Source organism: Astatotilapia calliptera, chromosome 17 (assembly GCF_964374335.1).
Source record: "Astatotilapia calliptera chromosome 17, fAstCal68.1, whole genome shotgun sequence".
NCBI classification, from domain to species: Eukaryota; Metazoa; Chordata; class Actinopteri; order Cichliformes; family Cichlidae; genus Astatotilapia; species Astatotilapia calliptera.
In genome coordinates, this window is record NC_137438.1 from 35,170,380 (window position 1) to 35,198,287 (window position 27,908).

The 27,908-nt window shown below is 42.4% G+C and overlaps 3 protein-coding genes across 4 annotated transcripts in view; 2 read left to right on the top strand and 1 right to left on the bottom strand.

The window, feature by feature from the left end:
* LOC113009142 (uncharacterized) overlaps positions 1 to 27,908 on the bottom strand; it is a 303,928-nt gene that overhangs the window by 28,728 nt on the left and 247,292 nt on the right. The gene's annotated exons all lie outside the window — the stretch shown is intronic.
* On the top strand, positions 1,592 to 18,884 carry kdm5a (lysine demethylase 5A). 2 transcript variants are annotated; one of them, XM_026146388.2, is made up of 29 exons: positions 1,601 to 2,321; positions 2,449 to 2,789; positions 3,264 to 3,341; positions 4,719 to 4,841; positions 6,627 to 6,797; positions 7,065 to 7,250; positions 7,573 to 7,651; positions 7,759 to 7,850; positions 7,984 to 8,142; positions 8,395 to 8,514; positions 8,627 to 8,785; positions 9,107 to 9,288; positions 9,492 to 9,654; positions 9,751 to 9,870; positions 9,972 to 10,166; positions 10,258 to 10,439; positions 10,570 to 10,694; positions 10,826 to 10,976; positions 11,139 to 11,259; positions 11,463 to 11,639; positions 11,920 to 12,098; positions 12,198 to 12,516; positions 12,623 to 13,183; positions 13,294 to 13,452; positions 13,804 to 13,932; positions 14,027 to 14,174; positions 14,321 to 14,541; positions 14,729 to 15,202; positions 17,630 to 18,884. In XM_026146388.2, exons 2-29 carry the CDS (start codon positions 2,631 to 2,633, stop codon positions 17,933 to 17,935), a joined length of 5,238 nt encoding a protein of 1,745 aa, XP_026002173.2. In that variant the 5' UTR covers positions 1,601 to 2,321; positions 2,449 to 2,630; the 3' UTR covers positions 17,936 to 18,884. The 2 variants fall into 2 exon arrangements, with proteins under 2 accessions (XP_080148064.1, XP_026002173.2); XM_080291938.1 differs by having other exon boundaries at positions 1,592 to 2,789.
* On the top strand, positions 19,760 to 27,784 carry LOC113008732 (sodium- and chloride-dependent GABA transporter 2-like). Its single transcript, XM_026146391.2, has 15 exons — positions 19,760 to 19,887; positions 20,035 to 20,223; positions 20,908 to 21,042; positions 21,835 to 21,975; positions 22,076 to 22,163; positions 22,255 to 22,387; positions 22,494 to 22,628; positions 23,325 to 23,428; positions 24,760 to 24,884; positions 25,000 to 25,112; positions 25,234 to 25,371; positions 26,296 to 26,398; positions 26,541 to 26,641; positions 26,768 to 26,938; positions 27,022 to 27,784. Exons 1-15 carry the CDS (start codon positions 19,881 to 19,883, stop codon positions 27,169 to 27,171), a joined length of 1,833 nt encoding a protein of 610 aa, XP_026002176.1. The 5' UTR covers positions 19,760 to 19,880; the 3' UTR covers positions 27,172 to 27,784.

Consider the following 27,908-nt stretch of genomic DNA (forward strand, 5'->3'; position numbering starts at 1 on the left):
TGTTGAGAAAACCGCTAACTATAAAGCTAGCCATAAATCCTGGTTTTAAAGCCAGGACCTGATGCTATGAGGGGACAATACAGCCCACTGCAGCAACTGTGCCAGCCTAAGTAGTTCATCCTTCTTAAAATAAAAACACAATAAAATATTGTATTAAGTCAAATACAGTCACCTCAGCCACTGTTACCAACAGATAAAATCAAACTCTAATTCTAAAACTTAGATTTTTACGTAGCTTTTGGTTCAGAAGATGACGTAACACTCCGTATGCTATGTAAAGTGCATCCCACTGCAGCTGTTATTTATTTAGTAGTTTAGAATTGACATGGATCATGTTATGTTATAATATTTGGATTCTTATGTACTTGAGACAGCCTTCACTTCTTTATATTTTACTTCTGAGGAGCCAGAGTTTCTTGTAATTTAATTTAAAGTGGCCTTGAACAATAGTTCTCCAGGCTTTCAAAGTTTTCCTCTGACATGGGCTGTTTTTCACACACATACAATCCACTTCTTAAACCTGACCATTTTCAGGGGAACACAGAAAAGGACCATCAGATTTTGATCCACCATGCAATAGAATCTGGAATGCAGCCAAATGATAACGGTTTTATTTTTCAACATGACAGTGATCCCAAACACTGTGCCAATATAGTATAATTAGATAGAAAAACACACACTGTAACCACAGAGCCCGCACCTCAACATTATTGAAACAGAACAAAAGCCAGCCAACATCCGAAGCTTTGGAATGTTCTTCTAGAAGCCCGGAGGACTACTCCTGAGCACTATTTAAAGAGATTAGAAGAAAGATTGCATAAGAGAGTTCAGCCTGTGTAGAAGTATAATGGTGGTCGAACCAAATATCAACTTACAAGCTCATAAGAATTATACAAACTCTGTTTTTGCCATGCATACTTTTATAAACTCGTGCAACTTATTCACTTAGCACAATATAAAGTCATGAGGGGTGGCTCAGGATTTACACAGTTACTGTATTCTAGTAAATTATGCTGTATTAGAAATTAATCTGTCTCGGCCTATGTAAACTAGTGGCAGATATGTTCAACTTCAGCAACAAAGTGTCTAACACAATAAAGAGACATACTCATTTACAGACATTTGGATTGTTGGAATCAACTAAGTGCACAATTACAAATAATCATTCTTTATCTTTTGCTGAGCTTTTATATACCCAGTTTACCCACGGCTTGAAACAAGCTGCCTTCCAACCAAATTTCTTCTGACACGTTGCATGTATAAACAAAATATGTGATCAACAGGCGTATGGGGCTGCTGTGCTGACAGCCTGAGTGTGTGCCACATTAAGGAGATCCCCTCTAACCGACATCTGCTCGAAGATACATTACTGACACCGCCAACCGCATTCGTACTGCTGATTTTTCCAGCACCTTTGCTTAAACACAGAACTGTGACAGCAATCAATCCAGCAGATTTTTACAACTAATATGAATTTATTAGCGCTTGTTACCAAATATATTTTCTTCACGCAAGCATCAAAGTTAGATGAAAAAACAGCAATGAATTCAAAAGTAGTGAAACTTTTTCCGAGTGTCCATGAAAGCACCATAAGAGCTCTTCCCTTTCCTTGCTAGTTGTAGCTAGCACGTTTGCTAATCCGACTACAATAGGTATAGACGACGTTTAAATATACGGAAAGCTGCCTCCGGTAAAACAAAGCAAAGAGAGTATTGCTTTTGTATATGCGATTTCATTTAACCTGCTTAAACCACGGAGGACCGTTCTTCTCAGCCGACTGTGCCAGCTAACGTCAATGTTAGCTGCGCAACGGGAAGCGGTAGCTAAGCTTCTTTTAGCTTACGAAATTAGCTGTGTGCTAGTTCTCCGTCGCCTCAAATGCTTCAATGAATGGGGGCTGATGTGCGGAGAGAAGGAAACAGTCAACAGTGTACGCTTGGTACTAGGCTTATCCGTGTTGTTTTCAAGCTTGACTGGTGCCACCAGAGTAGGAGGACGAAGAGGCTGGAGTTTATTTTGGAGGACATCGACGAGTTCACTAGCGTGATTACGTTAGCTAGTGAACATTACAGCTAACCTTAGATAAGTTTGTTGGAAATGCATCCTCACGAAAAAAAGCATGCACTGCCCAGGTAGTGCAGAAGCGATGCTAGCTTGTTTAACATAATAGACGGAGTGTTTTTGTGTGTTGGGTATTGTAAAACTTCTTCTCCAAATCGTCTGCGGCCAAGTCTTCACCGCAGTTTTTTTTTTCCTCCTGAAGCTTTGGTTTGAGAGGAGCAATGGTGGTGTTTTTGGACTGACACTGCCCTCCGTCCCAGGTAGGGGGAGGATTTGGTGGTGATACCCCGGCCTGGTTTGGCCCTCTGTTTACGGATACAGGAGTGACATGCATCATTGACTCGGTTCTTGTTGTATTTTTTGCCTTCACTTTTCACATCACATTAGGTTTCGCCCCTGGGATGCTCCTGTCACTGACGTGATTTGTTATTTGGGGACATTAGAAGAATCACGATGGACACTAAAGAAGAAGAAGGAAGAAACAATTGCAGCTAACACAATTATGGACTCCTGAGGCTCAACTTTGCGCACTTTTATCCCTGATATTTTTTTTTAAAGACTGTCACTGGATGGACGCCGATATGTCTGCGTTTGCGGAGTTCGTGCCCCCTCCTGAATGCCCGGTGTTTGAGCCGAGTTGGGAGGATTTCTCGGATCCTTTGGGATTCATCAACAAGATCCGACCTATTGCAGAGAAGACGGGCATCTGCAAAATCCGACCCCCTCAGGTATTTTTTTTTTTATAAAACTAAAGGTCTGCAGAGGTTTTTGGTTTGTTGTCTCTTTGTGATCCTGAGCTGGCTTACTTTGGGCCTGCGTGGATTTTACGAAACGCAGCGACGCTACTAGTTGCCATTAGTCTAAATAGAGGTCAAACGAGGCTCAGTTTCTTTTCAGTTTTTAATTAAACATTTTTGGCACTGCTTTCCGTTTGTTGTTCAGAAAAATTGTGGGCGAAAGTGCGAAGAAAATGTAGCTGTTTTCCTCACTCCCACCTGGTGTTTTGGTTTTAAAGTGGTGGCTAGCTAAGTTAAAGTGGAACGATGGTAGACATTGGGCCTAATGGCGTCTACATGCATACATGCAACAGATACATTTAGATTTTGATTTTTACTTTAAACTAGTCACGTGTTGTCACAATGATTTCCTCATTGCTCAGGTTGTTTTGGTGAATGTAATATTTCTTTTCTGTTGTCAATCAGGACTGGCAGCCTCCGTTTGCCTGTGATGTACGCAACTTCCGGTTCACTCCTCGAGTGCAAAGGCTGAATGAACTTGAGGTGAGTTTGCCACAAATGAATGAATAAATAAAATAACTCCAGTCATTGTTTATAATGAGACTGAAGCCATTATTGTTACTGCTTTGGCTGTGTGTATGATAGATAATTAAGATTCAAGATCCTTTATTTGTCACATGCATAGTTATGAGTACAACACGCAGTGGAACGTGTCCTGACACACTCCTTGACTGTGCAAAAAGAGAGAACATTATGTACATTAAGTGAATTATACAAAAGACCACATTATATGCAGTAAGTAAGTGAATTATGTACATTAAGTGAATAAAATAAAATAAAACAATCTTGAAATGTTTAAATTGAAAATCTAAAAATGTACATTGTGCAGTGGGTGTTAAAGTGTCTAGTGCTGTAGTAAAGGCGAGAAGAATCAGGTTGGGATGTGTTGAGAATAAGTCCTCTCTCAGTCACTTATGAATGCTGTGGGTGGGGAGTGGGGCAGCATGTTCTGGTTTAAGACACAGATGGTCTGGGGATAGAAGCTTATCTTGAATCTCTCTGTTCTTGCCCGGATGGTGCGGAACCTTCTGCCTGATGGAACAGTTGGTTGGGACGGGTCCTTCAATATCTGAGCTTCTCTAGGTGTAGATGTCCTGTAGGGAGGGGAGAGCAGTCTTGCAGCAGCGTTCTGCTGTATGGATCAGTCTCTGAAGAGCTTTTTGATCCTTAACACAGCTGTTCCTATACAAGGATGCAGTGTTCTGTTTGAGGATGCTGTCCACAGCGCCTGCATAGAAAGTCCTGAGGATCACTGGGGAGACCCCGAACTTCCTCAGTTGTCAGAGGTGGTACAGGCACTATGTAGCCTTTTTGGACTGGACCTGAATGGGGGCAGACCATGTCGGGTCTGAGGAGATGTGGACACCAAGAAAGAAAAGTCTCACTCAGGGGGGAAAAATACACTGCAGTTTTTATTTTGACTAGGAAAAGGTTATTAAAACAAAACAAAAAGCTGCATTATTATTTTTTTCAGTTTAGTTTTAATTGTGTCCAACGTTTGATGTCATGGATGCCCTTAAAGTCAAATTTTGGATATGTGTTGTTTCAGTTCAGGGCACCAGGACAGCTGCAATGTTGTTTTATATATATTAGAAATGCGCAGATTATCATTATCAGACTGCATTACCTATTTTTTACTGATCTCAAACAGTATTTATGTATGGAAGTTGTCGAAATAGATCTGGTGTCTGGACATACTGTTGTTTTTTTTTTTTTTGTGTGTGTGTGTGTGTGTTGTTTTTTTTCCCCCCCCAATGCAAATTTCTTGGTTTTCCTGGCACCAAAATGTGGAAACAAAATGAATACCAGCCTCTGATTTTTCTAATCTGTCTTTTTACTCTTTCTCTGCTGCTTTTCCAGGCGCTCACTCGCGTAAAGCTCAACTTTCTGGATCAAATTGCAAAGTTTTGGGAGCTGCAGGGATCTAAGATTCGATTCCCTCATGTGGAGAGGAAACTGTTGGACCTCTACCAGCTCAGCAAGGTGGAACCAGTCAGCATGGATGTGTTTTGTTTTTTCTGTTTGTTTGTTTGTTTGTTTTTGTTTTGTGTTCAGATTTTTGTTTTTTAACCTAAAAATAGATTTATTTTTTTTTAGTGAACTTTTGTAAATAAGGACCTAGGGCTGCTCAATTAATCGAATTTTAATCACGATTACGATCTGGGCTTTCAACGATCATTAAAAATGACTGAGCCGATTATTAGCACCTCCCTCAAGCTTTACTCTCGCGCTGCTCCGTGTGGCAAATTGAGCGCACCTCTCTGCATTTCGAACACGTGTCACAACAATTAAGAGGACCCAAGGGAAGCTCGGAAAGCTAAGCAGAAGTTATTTGGAGAGGAGAGTGACTGCCGTTGGTTGAAAAGAGAGGTAAAAAAAACCCAAACTTCAGTGGTGTGGAAACATTATGGGTTCGCGGAGACAGACGTGGATCAAGTAGACACAGTGTGTAAACTTTGCTATGGTGGAGTAGCTGCACCATAGAGCAACACTGCAAAGTTCACTAAACATAGATGTTTACATTTTTCATTTATTTCTTATATTGCAAACATTTGCACTGTTATCAGTATTTGCACACTATTTTCTATTATTTTTTAAAGTCATTATTCAATACATTGTTATTGTTAACCCTTTAAAGCCGGTCAGAGCAGCACGCTCCGTTTTGTGTAACTATTTTTAAATCCCTGTAGAACCTGAATCATGTAAGCTAGCGCAATAATTTTTTTTGCATATGAAACTTACATCTTATGACATCAGCTTGTCCTCGGTCACAGTTTCCTTCCACATAAAGCTTTGCAAAAAATTGCATAAAAAGCGCTTGCAGGAACAAAAACATAATATTCCAGAAACACGCTTTGCCAATCTGATCAGCTGTTCGTAACACTTCCCACATTGAAACAGACGTCAGCGCGAACTATCGCATGTCCGCCATTTCCTGTCCGACACCGGACGTGACGCCATATTCGCGTAAAATGTAGTTTTTTACTTGTAGGCCTTAAAAGCCTATACTGGTGTTTTTATAAGTCATGTTTGACTTTTCTGAATAGTTTCTGGGATGCTTAGAACTCGAATTGCACAGCTGGAAATAGTTTATTTTGATGCACCTGCTGTTTTCTTTGCAAATTTGCATCATAGGATTGTTCTTTCGTTTTTCCTGCAGTATATAAAAATTGCTGTATCTCCAAAATAAAACTATGAAGACACTCAAAATAAATTTCCTGTTGTTGTAAACTATTTTTTGCAACTTTTTTGTATTTAAAGTTTTGAGGGATAAACCTCTTAAATTTCTCCAAGTAGAAATATATGTTAAAAAAAAACAAAAAAAAAAAACGATTTTCAATTTTTTTGTAGCTTATTGCACTTTTTTGCAATTAATGTAGTTACTATGGACTTAATGCATACATATTATTAAAATATGGGCTATAACAGTTGTATTGATGTATAGCAACTTGAAATGCTCCCACAAATGGCACTACAGCATGTAAAAAAATAATATAAGCTCTGGCGGACTTGGTTCTATGGTAGGTCTTAAAGGGTTAAATAAATATCGTCAAATAATCGAGATCTCAATTTCAGTGAAAATAATCGTGATTATCATTTTTGCCATAATCGAGCAGCCCTATAAGGACCCTTCGGCAGCACAAAAAAAAAGTTGTTTGTTTTTTGTTTTGTTTTTTTACCTTATGATGTTAAAACCTATTTTGGATGATTAGATAGATTAAGTGGTAAGAGCTAAAAAAAAAAATGTTTTCCTTGTGTGCATTAAAGATTGTGTCATCCGAGGGCGGCTTTGAGACGGTGTGTAAAGAAAAATTATGGTCCAAGGTGGCCAGCCGAATGGGCTACCCTGCTGGAAAAGGCACCGGGTCTCTTCTACGTTCTCACTATGAGAGGATCCTTTACCCCTATGAGCTCTTCCAGACTGGAGCCACACTAACTGTGAGTGGTGCTGAATGCTGTTTAACTGCATTTTATATCATAATTGGGAGGAAAACAACAGCTAATATGTTTTAGACCATCATAAGTAGATTCTGAGGTTTCTTGTCTAAATTGCATGTATATGTTTGTACTTAGGGAAGTTTCTCCCAAAACACTTCATACTGTATATAAATGTCCTGTTACTAATAGCTTGTAATAACCTTTGGGCCAAATAACATCCTGGTTTTCTTCGGTAACCTATTCAGTGATCATTTTGCCTCCGATTAGGGCCTCCAAAGGTTGTATGATGAGGGAAATGATGGGGATGAGGTAGATGAGGGAGTTGGCGAGGAGGCTGTAGAGGAAGAGGAGCACGATGAGGAGGATGAGAAGGATAAAGATGGAGAAGGTGATGGATTGCAAACCAAAGAGCGGCTACTGCCAGAGAGACGATCCAGGCGCCTGAAATCAGAGGTAAAGTGAAGCTGCTCAGACATTAACTCAGAGTTGAGTTTGTAACCCATGCTGACCTAAAATTAAAAATGCCATGAGCACTAATGCGTTTCATTGAGTGTAACATTTGATAACATTGTTGCAAATGGGTCATGAAGTTATCATTTGTAGCAGAACAATTAGTCCCCCAAAATAAAAGTTTAAAAAAGTGCTTGACACGTTAACTTTTGGCATTCCCTCTGCACATCCAGATTCCTGTGTCAGGAATGACCGAGGATGTCTTAACATTTAGCAGGATCACTTTGTTTCACAGTCTAATGCTGTTATTGTTGTTGTTCTCTAGCGGGAAAACAAGGAGCCAAAAACCCTTAAAATTTTTGGAGCGAGTCCCAAGATGGTCGGCTTGGAGATCGTATCAGCTGGTAAACAAAAATTTTGATTGACTTGTGTAGGCTTTGTTTTTATGTTTTGTTTTTAAACACAAAAACCAAGAGCCACTCCTCTTACTGTAGTTTTCCAATTCACTTAGATGATGGATTCAACAAGAAGCAGCGGCACCTCAAAGCCCAGGCCTTCGCCATCAAGATGAGACCACGCAAGGAGACCCTGGAGGTCAACTTTGTGAGTGTGATTTCATCATTTCATTGTGTTGAGTGTCAAAATTAACCATGTTATTCAATACCACAACAATTTTTGCATCTTGTTTTGTTTTCCCTTTAAAAAAAAAAAAAAAAAATGTGGCGCTAACCCTCAGATCGACCTTTATCTCTGCCTTGTGTGTGGACGAGGGGACGAAGAGGACCGGCTCCTGCTGTGTGATGGCTGTGACGACAGCTACCACACCTTCTGCTTGATCCCACCTCTGCAGGACGTACCCAAAGGAGACTGGCGGTGCCCTAAGTGTGTTGCTGAGGTAGGCGCTGAATGTGCTTTTATTCTCCCTGAGCCATCTGTGGTATACCACAAATGTTTCTCATGTCAAAGATTGGTGCTCTTACAGTTACTATAGTACTCATCATACTGAGTATACGGGTGAAGACTGAAAGAAATATATAGAACAGAGAGACAAAAGTCTGTTTCTAGCAACCGACCTAAAGTTTAATTACTCAAATGGGCGTGGCTTCAAAAGCAGTAACTCTAATGAATTGTTCATGCTCCTACACAGGAATGCAGTAAGCCTAGGGAGGCATTTGGCTTCGAGCAAGCTGTGAGGGAGTACAGCCTGCAAAGCTTCGGAGAGATGGCCGACCACTTCAAGTCTGACTACTTCAACATGCCTGTTCATGTATGTGAAATCTACTCAGTAGAGCTAGAATGAGTAAACGGATGCTGCTCTCAAGCCTTTCAGCGAAGACCTAAAACAGGATATGTCATAAGATCCATCTTACACTCCTCAGATGGTCCCCACAGAGTTGGTGGAGAAGGAGTTCTGGCGTCTGGTCAGCAGCATTGAGGAGGATGTCATTGTAGAGTATGGAGCAGACATCAGCTCCAAGGATGTCGGCAGCGGATTCCCTGTCAGGGATGGAAAGAGGAGGCTGATGGGAGATGAGGAGGTGAGAAGATGGTTACACAGTATAAATATCGTAACGTGGTGATGTGTTGCCTTGACAAAAGTTGAAAAGTAACACGTAGAGACAGTATTGTTTAAGTAAACTAAATCTAATAGTAATATTATTACTTAATAATATCTAATAAAAGTAATATTTTTCTGCTCTTTTTCTCATATATTCTGCTAAAGATTTTTAATTGCACACACATCATCTTATTTTGTATTTTATTGAGTGGTTCCATCTAGCAAACTCCAGCCTCCAGTCTATTTATTTAATACTTTCAAATTTGCTCTGAATAGAAGCACTCTTTTCCTTTCCTGTTAGGATTATGCAAACTCAGGCTGGAACTTGAACAACATGCCAGTGCTGGAGCAATCTGTGCTCACCCACATCAACGTGGACATCTCAGGCATGAAGGTACCCTGGCTCTACGTGGGCATGTGTTTCTCCTCCTTCTGCTGGCACATCGAAGACCACTGGAGCTACTCCATCAATTTTCTTCACTGGCAAGTTTATGAAGTATAGTTTTGGAAGCAGCAGATAAGTAGTAGTGTTGATGAAAACAAAATTCTGCATGTCAGTGGTAATCCTTTGCTTCAGTAGGGCTTTTATAGTTCATCTTATGTTTATGTCTGCCCTGTGGAGTTATGGTACAATAGAAGCCCTAAATATTAAAAGAACATTCTGATGTCTTCCTTCTGTTCTTCAGGGGAGAACCCAAGACTTGGTATGGAGTCCCGGCCTCTGCAGCAGAGAAATTAGAGGCTGTCATGAAAAAGTTAGCTCCAGAGCTTTTTGACTCCCAGCCTGACCTCCTTCATCAGCTTGTCACCATCATGAATCCCAACGTCCTCATGGAGCATGGTGTCCCTGTATGTAGCCCGTACTCTGGGTTGGAATTTGATCTGGTTAAATATTCATGTGGAGATATTCATGTTTATTTATTACATATATATTCCTCTCCTCAGGTGTACAGGACCAATCAGTGTGCCGGGGAGTTTGTGGTTACCTTTCCCCGGGCCTACCACAGCGGCTTCAACCAGGGCTACAACTTTGCAGAGGCTGTTAATTTCTGCACAGCTGATTGGGTGAGGGAGCAAAAATACAAACTCCTCTTTTATTTTAAATATTGAATTTTTTATGTATATTATTTTGCCAAAACTTTGCTCGTTTTTCGCCCATTCTTCAGTTGCCAATGGGCCGCCAGTGTGTCGCCCATTACCGGCGTCTCCACCGGTACTGCGTTTTCTCCCACGAGGAGCTGCTTTGCAAGATGGCTGCAGATCCCGAGAGCCTCGACGTGGAGCTGGCTGCTGCCGTCTATAAAGAAATGCAAGAGATGATGGATGAAGAAACAAAACTCAGACAGGCTGTCCAGGAAATGGTGAATGTTTTTCTTTTTTGTTTTGTGGATGTTATACATGTAATGCAACCCATTCTGATTATTTGAGCATCGCTTTCCTCATTGCCAACAGGGGGTACTGTCGTCCGAGCTGGAGGTTTTTGAACTCGTTCCGGACGATGAGCGTCAGTGCTACAAGTGTAAGACCACCTGTTTCCTGTCTGCGCTGACCTGTTCCTGCAGCCCAGACCGACTGGTTTGTCTCCACCACGCGAAAGATCTCTGTGACTGTCCTCTTGGCGACAAGTGTCTTAGGTGGGATTTTTTTTCCTTTTTTTAATTCATGGCGTAAACTTTAATCATGTTAAGAGTTGCACAAGCTTGTGTTGGTAGTAAATTCTTAAAACAAATTTTCAATGTGCAGTTTTTGTCCAATCCATTCCAGGTATCGCTATGATCTGGAGGAGTTCCCCTCCATGCTGTATGGCGTGAAGACTCGGGCTCAGTCTTATGATACCTGGGCAAAGAGGGTCACAGAAGCCTTGGCTGCAGACCAGAAAAACAAAAAAGGTCTCTGTTTTATTGCATTATAAACTACAAGCATTTTGTTCCCTAAATTTAGCTATTTATGTCTTTATTATATCTAAATCCTTTCTCATCTTTGTTTTCTCCTGCTCTTTCTTTCTGTCACTCCCTCACAGATCTCATTGAACTCAAAGTTTTGCTCGAGGACGCAGAGGACAGAAAGTATCCTGAGAACGCTTTGTTCCGTCGCCTGAGGGAGATGGTCAAAGAAGCAGAGACGTGCTCCTCTGTAGCCCAGCTGCTGCTCAGCCGCAAGCAGAGGCACAGGTCAGGACAATGATTTGTGCTGATTTACCGCTCGCAAGTTACTGGGCCTGATATCAGTTTTTTAAAAAGTCTTTTCAGTATTAATTTTGTAGGTGGTTTTGTTCAAAGAGGAACTAAATCTTTGGGGTTTTTTCTCCCCTCTTTTTCTGTGTGCATCTCCAGTAGCCGCCTGCGTTCTGAGAGCAATCGCAATCGGACCAAATTGACTGTGGATGAGCTGAAAGCGTTCGTAGAGCAGCTGTACAGGCTACCCTGCATCATCAGCCAGGCGCGACAAGTCAAAGTTAGTTCCATGTGTCGATACATAGATCCCAATTATAATTGTTTTTTTGTTTTGTTTTGGGGGTTTTTAAATTTAGTTTTAGCCTCTCTTGTGTAATTTTCTCTGCTCCCCCAGCTCATTCAACCAATACTCTTAAACCACTCCCTGACATTTCCTACTTTTCCTTTACCTCTAAATGTGTCTGTCACTGCCCGTATTGCCAGGAGTTACTGGAGAATGTGGAGGACTTTCATGAACGGGCCCAGGTGGCGCTGTCAGATGAGATGCCAGATTCTTCCAAGCTGCAGGCGCTCTTGGATCTGGGCAGTGGCCTGGATGTGGAGCTGCCAGAGCTGCCCAGACTCAAACAGGAGCTCCAGCAGGCCCGGTGGCTTGATGAGGTGAGCCCACATCAGGCGATATTAGTTGTTGTCCTTGCAAAAACACAAGGTTTTCCACTTTTGTTACCAAGCGGAAATGAAAAGGAGTCAACTTAAGACTAACATCGTATTGCTCTCCGTTTCTGTAGAATGTTATCATATTGTTAGAACTATTTAGATTTCTAAGTAGTTATGTGCCAGTGTAAAGGAAGCAAAATCTTTGCAGTGACAGATATGAGTCAAAATCATAAACATCAAAAGATTGAGCAAAACAGAGACTGAGAACATCATCAAATTTCAGGTGCGTGCCACCCTTGCTGAGCCCCACCGCGTCACTTTGGAGCTCATGAAGAGGCTGATCGACTCTGGGGTGGGTTTGGCACCGCACCATGCCGTGGAGAAGGCCATGGCTGAACTCCAAGAAATCCTTACCGTGTCAGAGAGATGGGAGGATAAAGCTCGCGCCTGCCTGCAGGCCAGGTAAGGTTTCACATGTGAATGGAGATCTAAATTGCCCATAAAAGTCTACCTTTTAAAATCAGACGGTTCACACATTTGTTTGTGCTCTTATAATCTTAGACCTCGTCACAGCATGGCAACGCTTGAGAGCATTGTGCTGGAAGCTCGGAACATCCCAGCGTATCTACCAAATATTTTGGCTCTCCGAGAGGCCCTGCTAAAGGCCAAGGAGTGGACCTCCAAGGTGGAGGCCATCCAAAACGGCAGCAGCTATGCTTACCTGGATCAGCTGGAGAGCCTGCTGGCCAGGGGCCGCTCCATCCCTGTGCGGCTCGATCCGCTAGCTCAGGTGGAGTCTCAGGTAGCTGCAGCTCGAGCCTGGAGGGAGAGGACTGCTCGCACGTTCCTCAAGAAGAACTCCACGTACACACTGCTCCAGGTGGGCTGTCATGGAAACATTTGATGTTACTTGTGGCTGAGATGCAGAAATATTTAAATGTCTTTAATTTAAAGTCTGTATGATAATTATAACAAATATCTCTTAGGTCCTCAGTCCTCGTGTGGACATTGGCGTATACGGCAACAGCAAGAGCAAGCGAAAGCGTGTTAAGGAGCTCATGGAAAAGGAGAGGGGCGGCTTTGACCCAGACACCCTGAGTGATCTGGAGGAGAACCACGAGGAGGTGCGGGACCCTTCTACTGTTGTAGCAGCTTTCAAAGCCAAAGAGCAGAAAGAAGTGGAGTCCATTCACTCACTCCGAGCTGCAAATTTAGCTAAGATGGCCATGGCAGATCGCATCGAGGAGGTCAAGTTCTGTTTGTGTCGAAAGACTGCCAGCGGCTTCATGTTGCAGTGCGAACTTTGTAAAGACTGGTTCCACGGAGCTTGCGTCCCTCTGCCTAAGACTGGATCTCAGAAGAAGATTGGTGTGAATTGGCAGAGCAATAGTAAAGACTCCAAATTCTTGTGTCCGCTGTGCCAGCGATCACGGAGGCCGAGATTAGAGACCATTCTGTCATTGTTAGTTTCACTGCAGAAGCTGCCAGTGCGTCTGCCAGAAGGAGAAGCATTGCAGTGTTTGACTGAGAGGGCAATGAGCTGGCAGGTACGCATATAAATTACAATGCCTAACTGGTAGCATCCGAGCTTCTCAGTGTTTTTTCTTTTGGTCTCTGCTTATTACCTGCACTTATGTTGGTTAAACTTTCTTAACAGGACCGAGCACGCCAAGCTCTGGCCACAGAGGAGTTGTCCTCGGCCCTGGCGAAGCTGTCTGTGCTGAGTCAGCGTATGGTCGAGCAAGCTGCGAGGGAGAAAACGGAGAAGATCATCAACGCTGAGCTGCAGAAAGCCGCTGCCAATCCTGACTTACAGGTACTTTGATCATTAATAATTTTGCATGGTTAGAAATTCTCTTTGAGATACAGATTGATGCTTTGGATGTAAATGTGCACTTCACCAGCAGAGGGCAGGAATCTGTAAAAAGATAAAAAGGCCAGTGGATTGGCTTAGCAGTCTGAAAGTTCACATTTCAGACTGGTGAGCTGAAACCTGAAATTAAATCTACCCTCTAGGGAAATTATCAGGCAAAACAGTTTTTATTCAACAACAAGCTGAAGAATCATTGCTGTTTTGCTTTTATTTCTTTGATAAGTTCAGTAGATAAAAGCTTTCCTGTGAGAAGAAATTTTAAAGAGTACGTGTGTGTTTGTGTGTGTTTCCCAGGGTCATATCCAAACTTTCCAGCAGTCTGGTTTCAGCAGAGCCACGTCACCGCGTCCCTCTGTGGACTACGACGACGAGGAAACTGATTCAGACGAAGACATCAGGGAGACTTACGGATATGATATGAAGGTATGGGAGGCATCAGTGGTGTGATTTAAATTGGGGTGTCATAGGACTTTATTTTGACTTCTTGTGTTGTTGTTGTATGACTGTTTGGCTCCAGGACCCTGGTGAGGTGAAGCCCTACCTGTTCTGTGATGAGGAGATTCCCGTGAAGTCAGAGGAGGTGGTCAGTCACATGTGGCTGGCTGCCACGCCTTCCTTCTGTGTCGAGCACGCTTACTCCTCAGCCTCCAAGTCCTGTGTTCAAAGTGAGGCCGCATTTATTTAATACAATCCCTTTGCTTTGAGTCTGTTTACCCATTGTTCCCTCTTGGCATTTATTTGCATAATAAACAATTACATTAACTACTCCTTGGGAGATTCCCATTTCATACTCAAAATATTTACATTTCAGATCTGGGTACACCCAGAAAGCAGCCCAGGAAGACCCCGCTGGTACCTCGGAGCCTTGAGCCACCTGTTCTTGAGCTGTCCCCGCAGGCTAAAGCCCAGCTGGAGGACCTGATGATGCTTGGAGACCTGCTGGAGGTGTCCCTGGATGAGACCCAGCACATCTGGAGAATCCTGCAGGCCACTCACCCACCCTCTGAGGAGAGATTCCTGCAGGTCATGGAGGTAGGAAGTTCAGCCATTATGCAACCTGATTGCACAGCTGGATAGAGACTTAATGCTGAGATTAATCATTTTTGTTTGTTCTGATGGTGTAATTACACACAATGTATGCAGTAAATGCAGAATAAGAAATGGCAGTGATCGCTCTCATTTGCTCTTTTCCCCCCCCTCCCCCTTCCTTTCTTTCCAGCCTGACGACTCTCTGATTGAAAAGCCTCTGAAGATCAAGCTCAAAGATTCCGAGAAGAAACGGAAACGCAAATTGGAAAGAGCCGAGCACCACCACATGCTGATGGCTGCTGCAGCTGCCAGTGGAACTTCGGCGATGGGAGATATCCGACCGCCCAAGTCCAAAGACTTAAAGAGGGTGGGTCTGGAGCTCGGCCTTGGGGGTAAACCCAAAAAGAAAAAACTTAAAATCAACCTGGAAAAGAATCGGGAAATGAAGCAACTGGCCAAACGGTTGGCCAAAGAGGAGAAGGAGAGAAAGAGGAAAGAGAAAGCGGCCGCAAAGGCAGAGGCCATCAGGGAGGGGATGGAGAAGAGGAAGGAGAAGAAGATTCTTGACATTCCCTCGAAGTATGATTGGTCGGGGGCAGAGGACTCCAATGATGAGAATGCAGTGTGTGCAGCCAAAAACTGCCAGAGGCCGTGTAAAGATAAGGTGAGCACACCTGTCATTATCCATAAAAAACGAACTAACATTTCAATTCAGTTTCATTTATACAGTGCCAAATAACAACAACAACAACAATCGCCTCAAGGCACTTGCGACCGATTTTCACCATTGCAGATCCAGATGTGTGTTGAAAGGGGTACAAGGGGGAAATCATAGATGTTTGATGGACACAATCTTAACATTAAGATTGTGTCCATCAAACTTAATGATGTCAGTGCGCCCCAGGGTGGCTGTGACTACAATGTAGCTTGCCATTCACACACTGGTGATGGCAGTGTGTGAATGTGTGTGTGAATGGGTGGATGACTGGTTGTGTGAAGCGCTTTGGGGTCTTTAGGGACTAGTAAAAGCGCTATACAAATACAGGCCATTTACCATTTTTACCATTATATAATATGTTGAAAAATTGTTGAATATTCTTAATCTTATTTGTGTCATTACTTTATTGTGATCCATCGTGGTCTCAGAGGTTATTCCCTGCTCACCTGGTTTAAATGTGGACTCAAACCTGGGGAGCAAGGAAACTAAACTGATCTCACATGATTCAAGGTAGTAGACCACATCTACGTCCTTGAAATAGGACTGAAATATAGTTTATTATGAAGAAATTTATGTCTACAAATATATTTTGTTAGTACCTGGTTGGATGCACCTCAGCTCTCAATATTGTTGAATCTTGGCATAGATTCAACAAGGTGCTGGAAACATTCTTCAGAGATTTTGGTCCATATTGATCTGACAGCATCAAAGAGTGGCTGCAGATTTGTCAGCTGTACATCCATGGTGTATATCTCCCGTTCCACCATGCACTAAATGGGTTCTAGAGGACTGAGATCTGGTGACTGGTGGAGTCCTTGTCATGTTCAAGATTCTAGTTTGCGATGATTTGAGCGTTGTGACGTAATCCTGCTGGAAGTAGCCATCTACAAAGCTATGTACAAAGTGTGTATACGGTGGTCATTAAGTGGCATGGTCAGGACATGGTTTTATTTACTGTTGCCTTCCTTTCAACTTGAAGTAGTCTGCCCATTCTCCTCTAACTTCTGGCATCGACAAAGCATTTTCTCCCAGTGAACTTCTGCTCACTAGATATTCACCCTAGAGATGGTTGTGTGGGGTAAATCCCAGATCAGTAGTCTCTGAAGTACTAAGCCTAGCCCATCAACAACCATGTCACATTCAAAGTCACCTAAATCACCTTTTCCTCCTTGTTCTAATGCTCAAGTTGAACTGCATCAGGTCATGTTGACGTTGTCTACACGCCTAAATGCAGTTGATTTGCTCCCATATGATTAGCTGTACAGCAAGCACGAGCAGAGCTTTCAAAGTCTTGATGTGGATTTTGTCAGGGCTCTGTATCTACTGATGTTCTGCACTGTGAAATTCCCTTAAGCCCATATTGACTGCACGAAATCAAACATACTGCAGTGTTAAACTGTAGGCCTCCATGATTGTGTCGTGATGTTCACATGGTGTCAGACGGAACATCAGTCTGCATACAGAGCCGCTCGACAGTTTGATGATTCCATCTGAGGAGACTGGGAAATACTGTGGTGTCGTTCACTGAATGTGTGTTTGTTTTATTAAACCAGAGTGGATAACAAACATTTCTCACAATGAACATCGGGTACCTTTTTATTGAATAGTAACAGCTGGTAACCGCACTGGAACACCTCAAAGAGAGTTAGACATAACATATTAACAAGGCCACCTGATGTCGTCTTGATCAGAAACGCTACTGCAGACTGCACAAAGTTAACCAGTGGCTAGTCTTCTTCTCTCTTGAGTCTGCGCTGCCAATCAAATCTAAGGAATCATTAGCCCTACAGTTCTGTCCTTTGATTCACCGATGATTTATCCAGGGCATGCTCGTGACTGTAGCCCAAAACGATGGCATAGTGCTGTGTTAGTCGCTACTTTGAAAGGAAGGTAACCTTTAAAAGAAAATGATAATAATTTACTTCAAATTTTTTAGCTTCACGTTACAGCAAAAACCACTTTTTTCTAGCTGCGCTGGTAAATACATTTGTTTTTGTTTTGTTATTTCTAATGTTTTGAAAATCAACAATTGAAGTGTGTCCAAGATGATCTACTCTGTTGTAGTCATGTATTCCAGTAAATAACATCAAACATTAGTTGAACAGTGACTGACTTGTAGCTGTGAAACAGACTTCTTTAATTGCTAATGCAGTATTTTCATTAAAATTCTTGAATTAAAGCTGCAGCTTCTTTTCAAATTTGTTGTTGTGGTGAAAAAAGCAAGTTTGTTTCACTGTCCACACTGACGTGATTGAGTGCTGTTAAATATTATCTTTGAATTTAGTGTCTTGCTTGACAAAGTCATTGTCTCACTCACTCACATTTCTGAATTCATCACGTGAGTTTTTTGTTCTTTTCTCTCCTATTTCCCAGGTCGACTGGGTTCAGTGTGATGGCGGCTGTGACGAGTGGTTCCACCAGGTCTGTGTGGGTGTGTCATGCGAGATGGCCGAGAATGAGGACTACATCTGCATGGACTGCTCCCGGAAGGCCGCTGGTGGAGGAATGACCGTCGAGGAGGTGTCGGAGGAGAGCGTCGTTGTGCTGACAACGTCAATGTGCGGCAGCAGCGTGCAGAGTGTGCCATCGTCATCGGTGATTGCCTCCTGGTCATCGGCTTCTCACTTAAACCCAGCGACATCACATCAGCAACAGCAGGATTCTCACCAGGGCAGTTAGCACTTAAAAAAACATGGGCCAATGACAGAGAACTTCACAATATGCCCAGTATCCAGGCTAGTTTTTTAAACCTCAAGACAAGTTAACAGTTCCTGTAACTGTTGGGAGTGTCAAGCACAAGAAAAACACTCCTGTTTCTGAGTGCTGAGATCTGCAAACAGACTTTACATGTGTCAGCCACAACATTAAAAACCAAAGGCGAGTAAAGTGAATGACCTCGATCATCTCGTTGCAGTGCGTCACTCAGCCGGGAAGCCATTGGTATCGGTATTCATGTGGGTGATACTGTTAACATCCACCCAAATGTGGCTAATTTGCTCCTGTATGACAGAGGTCCTGTTCACAAAAGGCTCGTCATTACACTCGAGGTGTTGAAATGGCCTCCCCACATGTCAGTCCATCCACAGGATGCACCAGAATAAGCCCGATCGCTGCATCTGCTGCAATATCTTGGCGCCCGCAACCGGAAGACACCCTCTGAGGTCCTGTGACCTTGCTTCAAAGGGCCAGACCTGTTTTGATGTCACAAAGGGGACTCACAAAATATTAGGCAGATGGATTTAATGTTGTGGCCTCTCTGTATAATCCCCCTACAGCAGTTTAGGTCTAGAAAAACCTGCCGTCTTCATCCTGGTCCTCAGTTCAGCAGTAACAAGGCATTAATAACTTACCTGCAGTCAAACACTCACTTATTCCAGCTGTTGTATTCAGTGGCAAACAGACAAATTTGTTCCCAGCTCCAGGACATTAGTTCCCCTTCTGTCCCTCTTGCCAGGCCCTTGAGACAGTAACATCTCAATAAGTAGGTCTTGACTAGGAAAAACAAATGGTTGTATTGTAGTGGAATTATTTATAATGTACATAGCTTTTAAGGCAGTTAAACCAATGGATTGTGGCTTTTTGTTTTGTTTTGTTTCTCACCTTTAATAAATTCTTCCTAGTCAAATAAGTACAAATTGCAATGTTGTTGTTTTTTTTCTCTCCATGTGACGAAGCACACAAACGACAACCATCTCCTTTTCTAAACTTCTTGTTTGTGAAGGCGGGGGGGGAGTGACCTCAAGATGTGTCACTGAGTGGTTGATTGATTTCTTTTCAAACTGGTTTAAACCTCACATCAGCTATGTGACATTCATTTTCAAAGCAGGGCCTCGATTATCACGGTGAAAAATTAACTGGTCAAGCTTATACGTATCACTACCTGTACGCAGGTCTGTTGGGCGAGTAGAGGATTATGGCAAGGGTGGGGGTTGTGCTGATGTCCACTCCTGACTCACAGGTCAGATCCAGTGTGAACTGACCCCGTCTGCTTTTGGCAACCGTCTGAGTGAGGCACCTCTATCAGACAGACAGAAAGAAAGGGCAACCATGGTGGGCTGCAGGATACTCAAAGAATTACATAACTTTTGTTTTGTTATGCAGCCACATCTTCCACCACCTGCTGTATGTTGTGTCTTCAGACTCATCCACTGAGAAGACTTTTTGACCAAAATGCTAAACATAGATGAAAGGAGAAACAATGGTCTATCTGCTATATAGCAAAACATGTATTTCTTTCAGACCTTAGCACCGTATTTGTGGAAAACCTTCCATCAACTAGTTTAACTTTTAGAATGCATCTGTTGATGTAAACAAAAATGTATGTTTGTTTCTTTAGACCTATGTAGCCAAAGTGCATTGCAACAAGAACATGAGTTATGGCTGACAGGTCAAATGTCATCCCCCTGGACTATTACATTGCATCTTATTTTAACAGTACAGACATGGTGGATGTTGTACTTTGCTTGGAAGGGACCCCATGCAGGGAAAGAGTGGAGGCTGGCCTTGGTTTAGCATTACAAAACCCCACCTCTCTGTCCAGCCACGTTAAATAGTCAAACCTTGGCCCCAGTCAAACTGAAACCTACAGATTCAGCTTCAAGCTCGTCACAAGAGTGACACCACAATGAAAGGTAAGTGCACATATATTTGAACTTGGTGCGCTCTACAGCTGGAACAGTTTGGTGTGCAGACACATCGGCTTCCAATTCAGGCGATATGGGTGTCAGCCATCGAGTTTCCATGGCCTACTGCAATCCTCGTGTACATCTGTTGTACAGGAGACTCTGTCAACGCCGGCCTCGCCAATTATACCAGCCATGCCAGTGACTTGCCACCCTCTGAAGTGAAGATGGAGGAGAGGGGTCAGTGGAGCAATAAGCTGGAGTTCGTTCTGTCAGTCGCCGGCTCCATCATCGGCCTGGGCAACATGTGGCGGTTCCCTTATCTGTGCTACAAGAACGGGGGAGGTGAGTGGGAAGATGAGCTAAGTAGAGAAGATAAAGAGTGCTCCTCTGCAGTTTTCCATCAACTAATTCATGCATGTCACTAATTTGTACAAAAGGTATGTTAAGCAAACACCTGAAGATCTTAGTATTATTCTGAAATTGATCAGATTCTGAAATTGATCTCTGTTCACTAATGGACTTAATGAGAGACAAAACTTGTTATCGCGAGTTGCAGACTTCATTCAAAGGCAAAATTCATCCTTAAATTGATTTGATGATAGAAGTAAAAACGGGTGCATTCAAAGTTTCTGAAAATCTGTTTGGAAAAACAGCTCTTCCTTCATTGGCTGCATGTTATGCTTGTTTGACTGCTAAATTAGATACCCATTTCTCTCTCTCTCTCGCCCTCCATGGGGTGGCGGGGTCAGAGTTTGGGAATGAGCGGGGTCAGACAGCTGTTGTTGCTCCTCGCTCACAGCAGCTGTTTCTGCAGAGAGGCAGAAAACTTGAACAAGCCACATGCCCTCGGCCTCTCTGCGGGCTTTCATGATTTTATGTGGTCTCCTTTCCTTTTTATTTTTTTGTACTTTATTCCAAATCAGATTCAATATTAAAGGTGCAGACAGTAGAAATACATTGCATTTGAACAGAGTATACCTTCAGTATAAACTCTAACCCTTAATCATTTGCTCTTTTTCAACTCAGGTGCATTCCTCATCCCTTACCTGATCTTCCTGTTTACTTGTGGTGTTCCCGTCTTCCTCCTGGAGGTAGCACTGGGCCAGTACACCAGTGAGGGAGGCATTACCTGCTGGAGAAAGATCAGTCCTTTGTTTGAAGGTAAGGAGGATTCAGGTAAATTTGGTTTTATCTGTATAGTGCCGTATCAGAATAGGAATCTCCTGAAGGCATGTTGTATTGTAAAGTAAAGAACTGCCAGTGTTAGCGAGAGACAACCCCCACTGATTCACAAACCTTCTATAAGAAAGCACTTGGTGATTGTGGGGAAGAAGAACTTCCTTTCAGTAGAACCAGGTTCAGGGAGGAGCATAAGAAGAGAAAAGAGACGTACATTCTTAGATTTTGACACAGAAGAGAGTAATCTGGAAAAAATAGCTTCATAGGGACTGAAAATGAAAATTGTCAGCGAATCACAGGAAGTCCCCCAGCAGCCTGAGCCTACAACGGCATACCTAATAGATGTTTGAGGGTCACCTGATCCAGCCCTAAGTATAATATAAGCTTCATCAAAGAAAGTTTTAAGCCTAATCTGAAAAGTAGAGAGGGTGTCTGCTTCCTGAACCCTGAGACTCTGTCTCCCATTCTATATTTAGAAACTCTACAAATCACAAGTAAGCCTTCAGTCCAAACCAGCATGCTTTACTGGGATAATATGGGACTATGAGGTCTTTATGATATGATGGTGTCTGATCTTTCATGACTTTGTACGTGAAAAAGAAGGATTATAAATTCAGTCTCAAATTTAAGCGGGCGATCTCTCTTCCTCATCTCCATTATTATTCTGTTTTGGAAGACCAACATCAGCCCTAAGCATACATATTTTTTCATATTCAGAATATACTAATTATAAAGGTGAATATTGTTACGTATATGTAAATATTATTTGTGCAGGTCTTGGCTATGGCACCCAAGTGATAGTGACTCTGCTGAACTTCTATTACATCATCGTTCTGGCTTGGGGGATTTTTTATCTGTCTTTCTCCTTCTCTTGGGACCTACCTTGGTCTTCCTGCAACAATACGTGGAATACAGGTAACACAACAAAGCTTCGTGAATGTTTCCTCTTAGAATGTATTTTTCCCCTTCTTATAGTGCAATGGTAAATAATTTCTATGTGGTTTTTCCCCTACAGAAAACTGTGTGGAGTTTCAGAGGAGAAACACCTCAACTGACCAAATGATCAACCCAAACACCACCTCTCCTGTCATTGAGTTCTGGGAGTGAGTTGTGGCACCCTCGATAAAAAGCAGATAGTGACTTAATGATTTAGATGGTTTGTCACTGGTGTGTTTTTTTCCCCCGTTTCAATAGGAGGAGAGCACTAAGGATTTCCCCAGGTATTGACCAAATGGGCTCGCTGAATGGGGACCTGGCCCTGTGTCTGTTCATCGCCTGGGTCATGTGCTACTTCTGCATCTGGAAGGGGGTGAAATCCACAGGAAAGGTGGGTGAGAGGGGGACTCAGAGGCAGCTCTGGGGTACGTGATGGATGTCATGTGGTGATTATTTTGGCATGTTTCCTGTTTGCACATATGCGTGTGTCGATATAGGTGGTCTACTTCACTGCGACCTTCCCCTACGTGATGCTGATTGTGCTGTTGATCAGAGGACTCACCCTTCCTGGCGCTGGAATCGGCATCCAGTTCTACCTTTACCCTGATTTGGGGCGACTGGCAGATCCACAGGTATGAAGATCATTTGCACAAAACTCACTTAGACCAGTCACAAAATTTTCAAAGAGTGACGTGAACCAAGAGCAGGTACCCCATGGTTCTCGGTTGGGGGGGAACTTGTTTCTGCTGGGTCCATCTGCTCTCCATGAAAGAGACAGGGACCGCGGGGATTAAATGCAAGGTCAAGACACCACTGGGACTGTAAACACAAGATCTACCAGGACTGAGCTGAAAGCAGACACAAAATCAGGCTTTCCCCCCTTTTTATGGAACAAGACCTTTTAAAGTGGCTTTTTAAGTGACCAAAAGAATCTTTAACTAAAATGTATGGGAGAAGTAGGATTTCTACAAGAATCTAGCTGATTTTGGGGCAAATAAGCAAACTTTTTAATTGTGTTTTTTCAGATTTACAGACCAAGTCCAAAAATAACTCCCTAAATAAATGCCCAATGGTGTTTCAAAACAGTTGCACGGCAAGTGTTGGTTGTTGAAATAGTGCAATATCATCTCAGTTTGCTATTTATGGAAGCATGGTTAATAAATGTTCAGCTAGAGCAAATCCAGTAACAGACATTTCACTTTTGCCCACCTGCTTTAGTCAGTGATGGCTGAATGTCTATGGAAAGATGTAGCACATCAATCCTCCTGGTCACACAGCACTGCATTTGAAATCTCTATATCTCTATATTCATATCTCTCCTGTGTTAGGTGTGGATGGATGCTGGCACTCAGATCTTCTTCTCCTATGCCATCTGTCTGGGGTCGCTGACTGCTCTGGGCAGTTACAATAAATATAATAATAACTGCTATAGGTATGTATGCAATGCAGTATCCATGTGCTTATTCAATTACACGCTTACATAGATTAAAGTCATTTCTCAAGATTATTTAAGCCAATAAGTTGCTCATTTTTGACATTTGTTTGTTTTTAGATTTTTTTAGTGCGAGTTGCCCAGTTTTAAATTAAAAGTTAAAATTACATACTTTTGTTGCACTCAAACCAACCAGCCAACCAAAGCATTTGAAAAACTGTGTGAGCCGTTTCACATACAGACTAATTACTTTCTACCGTATACATTTGCCAAACAAAACATTGTACAACTAGCAAACATTCCCACTCCATTGAAGTTGGTGCACACTTCCGTCTGCAGTGAAAAAAGTAAGTTCCCATGTGAAACTGATAAATAACTTTCCATGTTATGTGGCATTTTTAAAATCACGTTTTATGTAGGTGGCTAGAAAACAGCCACATACACAACATGCCAAATAGCTCTTTCAAACTATATATGACAATTTAAGATTTGTACATGTATATGTTCAACATCTCCTCCCTCATTCACACATCATCCTTTTCCTCCTCTGCAGTCAGTGCTCTAACAAATAAAAACATGTATAAAATGTATATTTATTCTTGATATTTCCTCAATTACTTATTGTCAGCAGCTTAAACATGTGACCCTGATATCTCCAGACAGCTGACAACGAGCCAGCTAAACAGCAAAAACAGCTAGTTGTAAGCTAACATCATGCCAGCTAATGCTAGACTCCAGCGTCCTCAAAATCGCACTTTCCCTCTGATAAACACTTTGATTAAAGTTTCACATAGTATTTTTAAATTTTATTTTCTATGTTATACAATGTTAGATTCACTTCAAAGGTTTTACTCATGCTGGCTAACAGAGGCTAACAGCAACTCACAGCAGCAAAAACAGCAGCGCTTACTAACGGAAAAGTTCAAGATATCGCCAGCAACTCACCTCACTGTCACTGTCATCGGACAGAAGGGCGCATGGCTGGCTCAAATCATATCACATTCCTTGCACAAAGTTTTACAGCCCCGGACCCTGCCACCAGAATAGATAAGGCAAGTATCATAGCAGACCTCATCAAAAGATTGATATAATAATAAAATAATAAAAATTTTGAGTGAATTTTCCCTTTAAATAGTCTGAAGTTTCTTTTTAAGATTATATTCGAAGTAATTCTTAATATTTAGAAGAAGAAGCAGCTGGGGGTCGCCAAGGTGGGTAGACTCAATTAAAATCACTAACTCAAGCATCATCATCACCTCTTACTTTATAATTGCCTTTCCGAATCTGATGCTTAACTCCGCAGTAAAAGGACACTTAACATATTGTTGCAGAGACTGCCTGGCGCTGTGCTTTCTGAACAGTGGCACCAGCTTCATGGCAGGCTTTGCGATTTTCTCCATCCTGGGTTTCATGGCTTATGAGCAAAATGTTCCCATTTCAGAAGTGGCAGAATCTGGTGAGGCCTGATATCAAGCAAAATAGCAGTAATCCCATAGTGACACTAATTTGTTTTGATACTTAGGTTGGTTTGTGGTTGTTCAATTTAAGTTGTTTGTTTTGTCTCTGCACAGGCCCTGGCCTGGCATTCATAGCTTACCCTCGTGCTGTGTCCATGATGCCCTTGTCTCCCTTGTGGGCGGCCCTCTTCTTCATCATGATTGTTTTTCTAGGGCTGGACAGTCAGGTACAAAGCTATGCACCATTTTCAGATAACACGCTCCGCCACTTGGATGTTTTTTCTTTTTCATGATTGCTTTAGTGATGATCGCATTCCTATTAATGACTTTTCCCCTCTCCTACATCAGTTTGTGTGCGTGGAGAGCCTTGTGACGGCCATCGTCGACATGTACCCAGCCGTGTTCCGTCGAAAGTACCGCCGGGAGCTCTTCCTGTTAGGCGTGGTCCTGGTCTCCTTCCTCATGGGCCTCGTCATGCTTATGGAGGTAGGTGTCACACTCTGGGACTATAAACACACAGATTCACACAGCCAAAGATCAACAAGTACAGAAGTAAAATTGGCCTGTAGTGTGTAGTAAATGATTTCATACGAGTGTCTTTAAATTATTCTTTTTTTTTTTTTAAAGCTGTGGTGTCATCCCTTGTTTCCTAACAGGAATGAATGCCTTTAGCAGCAGTTTGCTTGATCATGTGATGTTAAAGCTGTTGTCTCTCAACACATACTCTTAACAAATTGGGCAGTTGCTGGGGTGGAGGGATTGCGGCTGGTGGTGGGATGCTTTGTTCTGATTAAATAAACTCTTACTAGAATCCAACGTAGTTGACGTGGTTTCACCTCTGCACAGCTGGAAGCATGAATGCTCTGTAGAGGTGTCAACAAGTCCTCAGTTTGTAAGTACAAGCGCGTCAATGGTTTTGTGCGACCCTTCTCAGGTAAGTGACAAGCATTGTAATGCAATGCTCCCAATTTTAGGATGAGGGCTGAAATAGTCAACTTTTGGGCTTCAAGGTTTCAGGGTCTTTGTATAATAACAGCACTATACTATATAACAGTATTTTACTGTACAGTTTTCAAGCTACCATTCATTTTTAGATAAAGGAGACCTATTATGCTCATTTCCAGGTCTCTGTTTTTATTTTTGGATCTTATTAGAATAGTTTTGCAATAAGCCATCCTAACCTTAAACCCTTTAAACCAGCTTTCTTCTGATTGGCTGCCCCTTGTAAAAAGACAAAAACAAAGGGGTTCTGCAGGTGTGTGCAGCAAAAGCTATGTGTCTAAGATTACCATATTAGGGATATCTCCTTTCAGTGACATCATACGGAGCCAAGAGTATAAAAAACTGTCTAAAACTGTAACTGTAAGCTATATTTGTATGATTATACCTCTTTGGTTTGTATCTGTTTAGGGGGGCATGTATGTCTTTCAGCTCTTTGATTACTACGCAGCCAGCGGCATGTGTCTTCTCTTCATGTCCATCTTTGAGACAGTTTGCATTGCGTGGGTTTACGGTAAGCAAACAGAACTGCATGTAAGATTACAGCACAAGCTTTGACGAGTAATTCTGAGTGTTCACCCAAGTTACTGGCAGAAACCCAGCTGGGAGTTTTACACTGTGTCACGATGAGATGTGTCTAAATCGTGTTTTTCCAGGCGCTGATCGCTTTTATGATAACATTGAGGATATGATTGGTTACCGGCCAGGACCGTATATCAAGTGCTGTTGGTTGTTCTTCTCCCCTGCCACGTGCATTGTGAGTCTCAGTAAAGTAGATAAACTTCCAAAAATGACAATAAATGTTCTATTAGTGAAAAAAAAAGAGGAAATAAAGCAGGTTGATCCTCACTAGTTGCCGTACCCTGTTACCTTGTCTCTGCAGGGCACCTTTGCATTCTCCCTCATTAAATACACTCCTCTGAAGTACAACAATGAGTATGTGTACCCGTGGTGGGGATATGTGATCGGCTGGCTGCTTGCTCTCTCCTCCATGGTCTGCATTCCACTTTGGATGGTGTATAAGATCAGCACCACCCAGGGGACACTCAGAGAGGTATGCTGGTCATCCTGTCAGAGGAAAACATTTGTGCCCAACTGACGTGTTCCTGATTTTAATCTTTGTTTGCTCGTTCACAGCGCATCCAGTTGCTCATCAGACCATCTGACGACTTACCTAAAACCAAGAGGGAGCAGGAGAGGTTACTGGCTATCTTTGCTCCAGAGGTAGACACCACCAAGACTACAAATGGCTACTTCCCCGTCTCTGAGGCGGACTCCAACTTGTGAGGCTTCAGTGGTCTGTGGGATCCACTTACTTTAAAACATAACATACACGGTGGACTCAGGCGAAAGTAGTGGGTTGACGATTTTTGAGTGATAAATTAAGGCAGAAGAAATTAAAAAAGTATCCTGACATTTGAATTAAGAATTTTCAGAGTGGAAAGGAGTGTTTTTCAGGGACAAAAGTAATTTAGACAAACTTGTTCTTGAGTCTGTGAATCCATCGGTAAAGTTTATAAGTAACCCAATAAAAGCAAAGTCACGGGAGGAACAGGTGAATCATTGGATGTTCACACCTAACACTTAGAGAGCAACTTGTTAATGCTCCTTTATGTATCTGACAACACTGCATGGCTGTTTTGTCATATTTGTATCATATTGTTATGTTGTGATAAATAACTGCAGAGGTTTTCCTTTTGTATTTAGGGAAAATTAGATTATGCTTAACAGTAGACATAATAGGATGCAGAATAAATACATGGAAATGCAGAATACTGATATGGACTAATATGGCATATTAACTGTAGTTTCATTTTTTGTACTGTAACGTATAATGACTGTACAAAGAAACATTACTGTTGTAAGTGCGGATTAAAAAATCTTTGTATGTTGTCCTGAACCATTTTGCCTTTGCTATCCGAAGGGGAACTTCCTAAGTCTGAAAAAATAATCCAAATTCGGGGACTTGGATGTTAAGCATGGCAGCTTTAAAGGGAAGGGGGGGGGGGGGGGGGGGGGGGAGT

Bases quoted from the DNA above. Each gene is read 5' to 3' on its own strand.
- kdm5a (XM_080291938.1), top strand. From the start codon at position 2,631: ATGGACGCCGATATGTCTGCGTTTGCGGAGTTCGTGCCCCCTCCTGAA. The intron at 4,842-6,626 runs GTGGAACCAGTC...TGTGCATTAAAG, and splicing joins ACCTCTACCAGCTCAGCAAG to ATTGTGTCATCCGAGGGCGG. The intron at 10,977-11,138 runs GTCAGGACAATG...GTGCATCTCCAG, and splicing joins AGCCGCAAGCAGAGGCACAG to TAGCCGCCTGCGTTCTGAGA.
- LOC113008732 (XM_026146391.2), top strand. The intron at 22,164-22,254 runs GTGAGTTGTGGC...CCGTTTCAATAG, and splicing joins CCTGTCATTGAGTTCTGGGA to GAGGAGAGCACTAAGGATTT. The intron at 23,429-24,759 runs GTATGTATGCAA...ATATTGTTGCAG, and splicing joins TATAATAATAACTGCTATAG to AGACTGCCTGGCGCTGTGCT.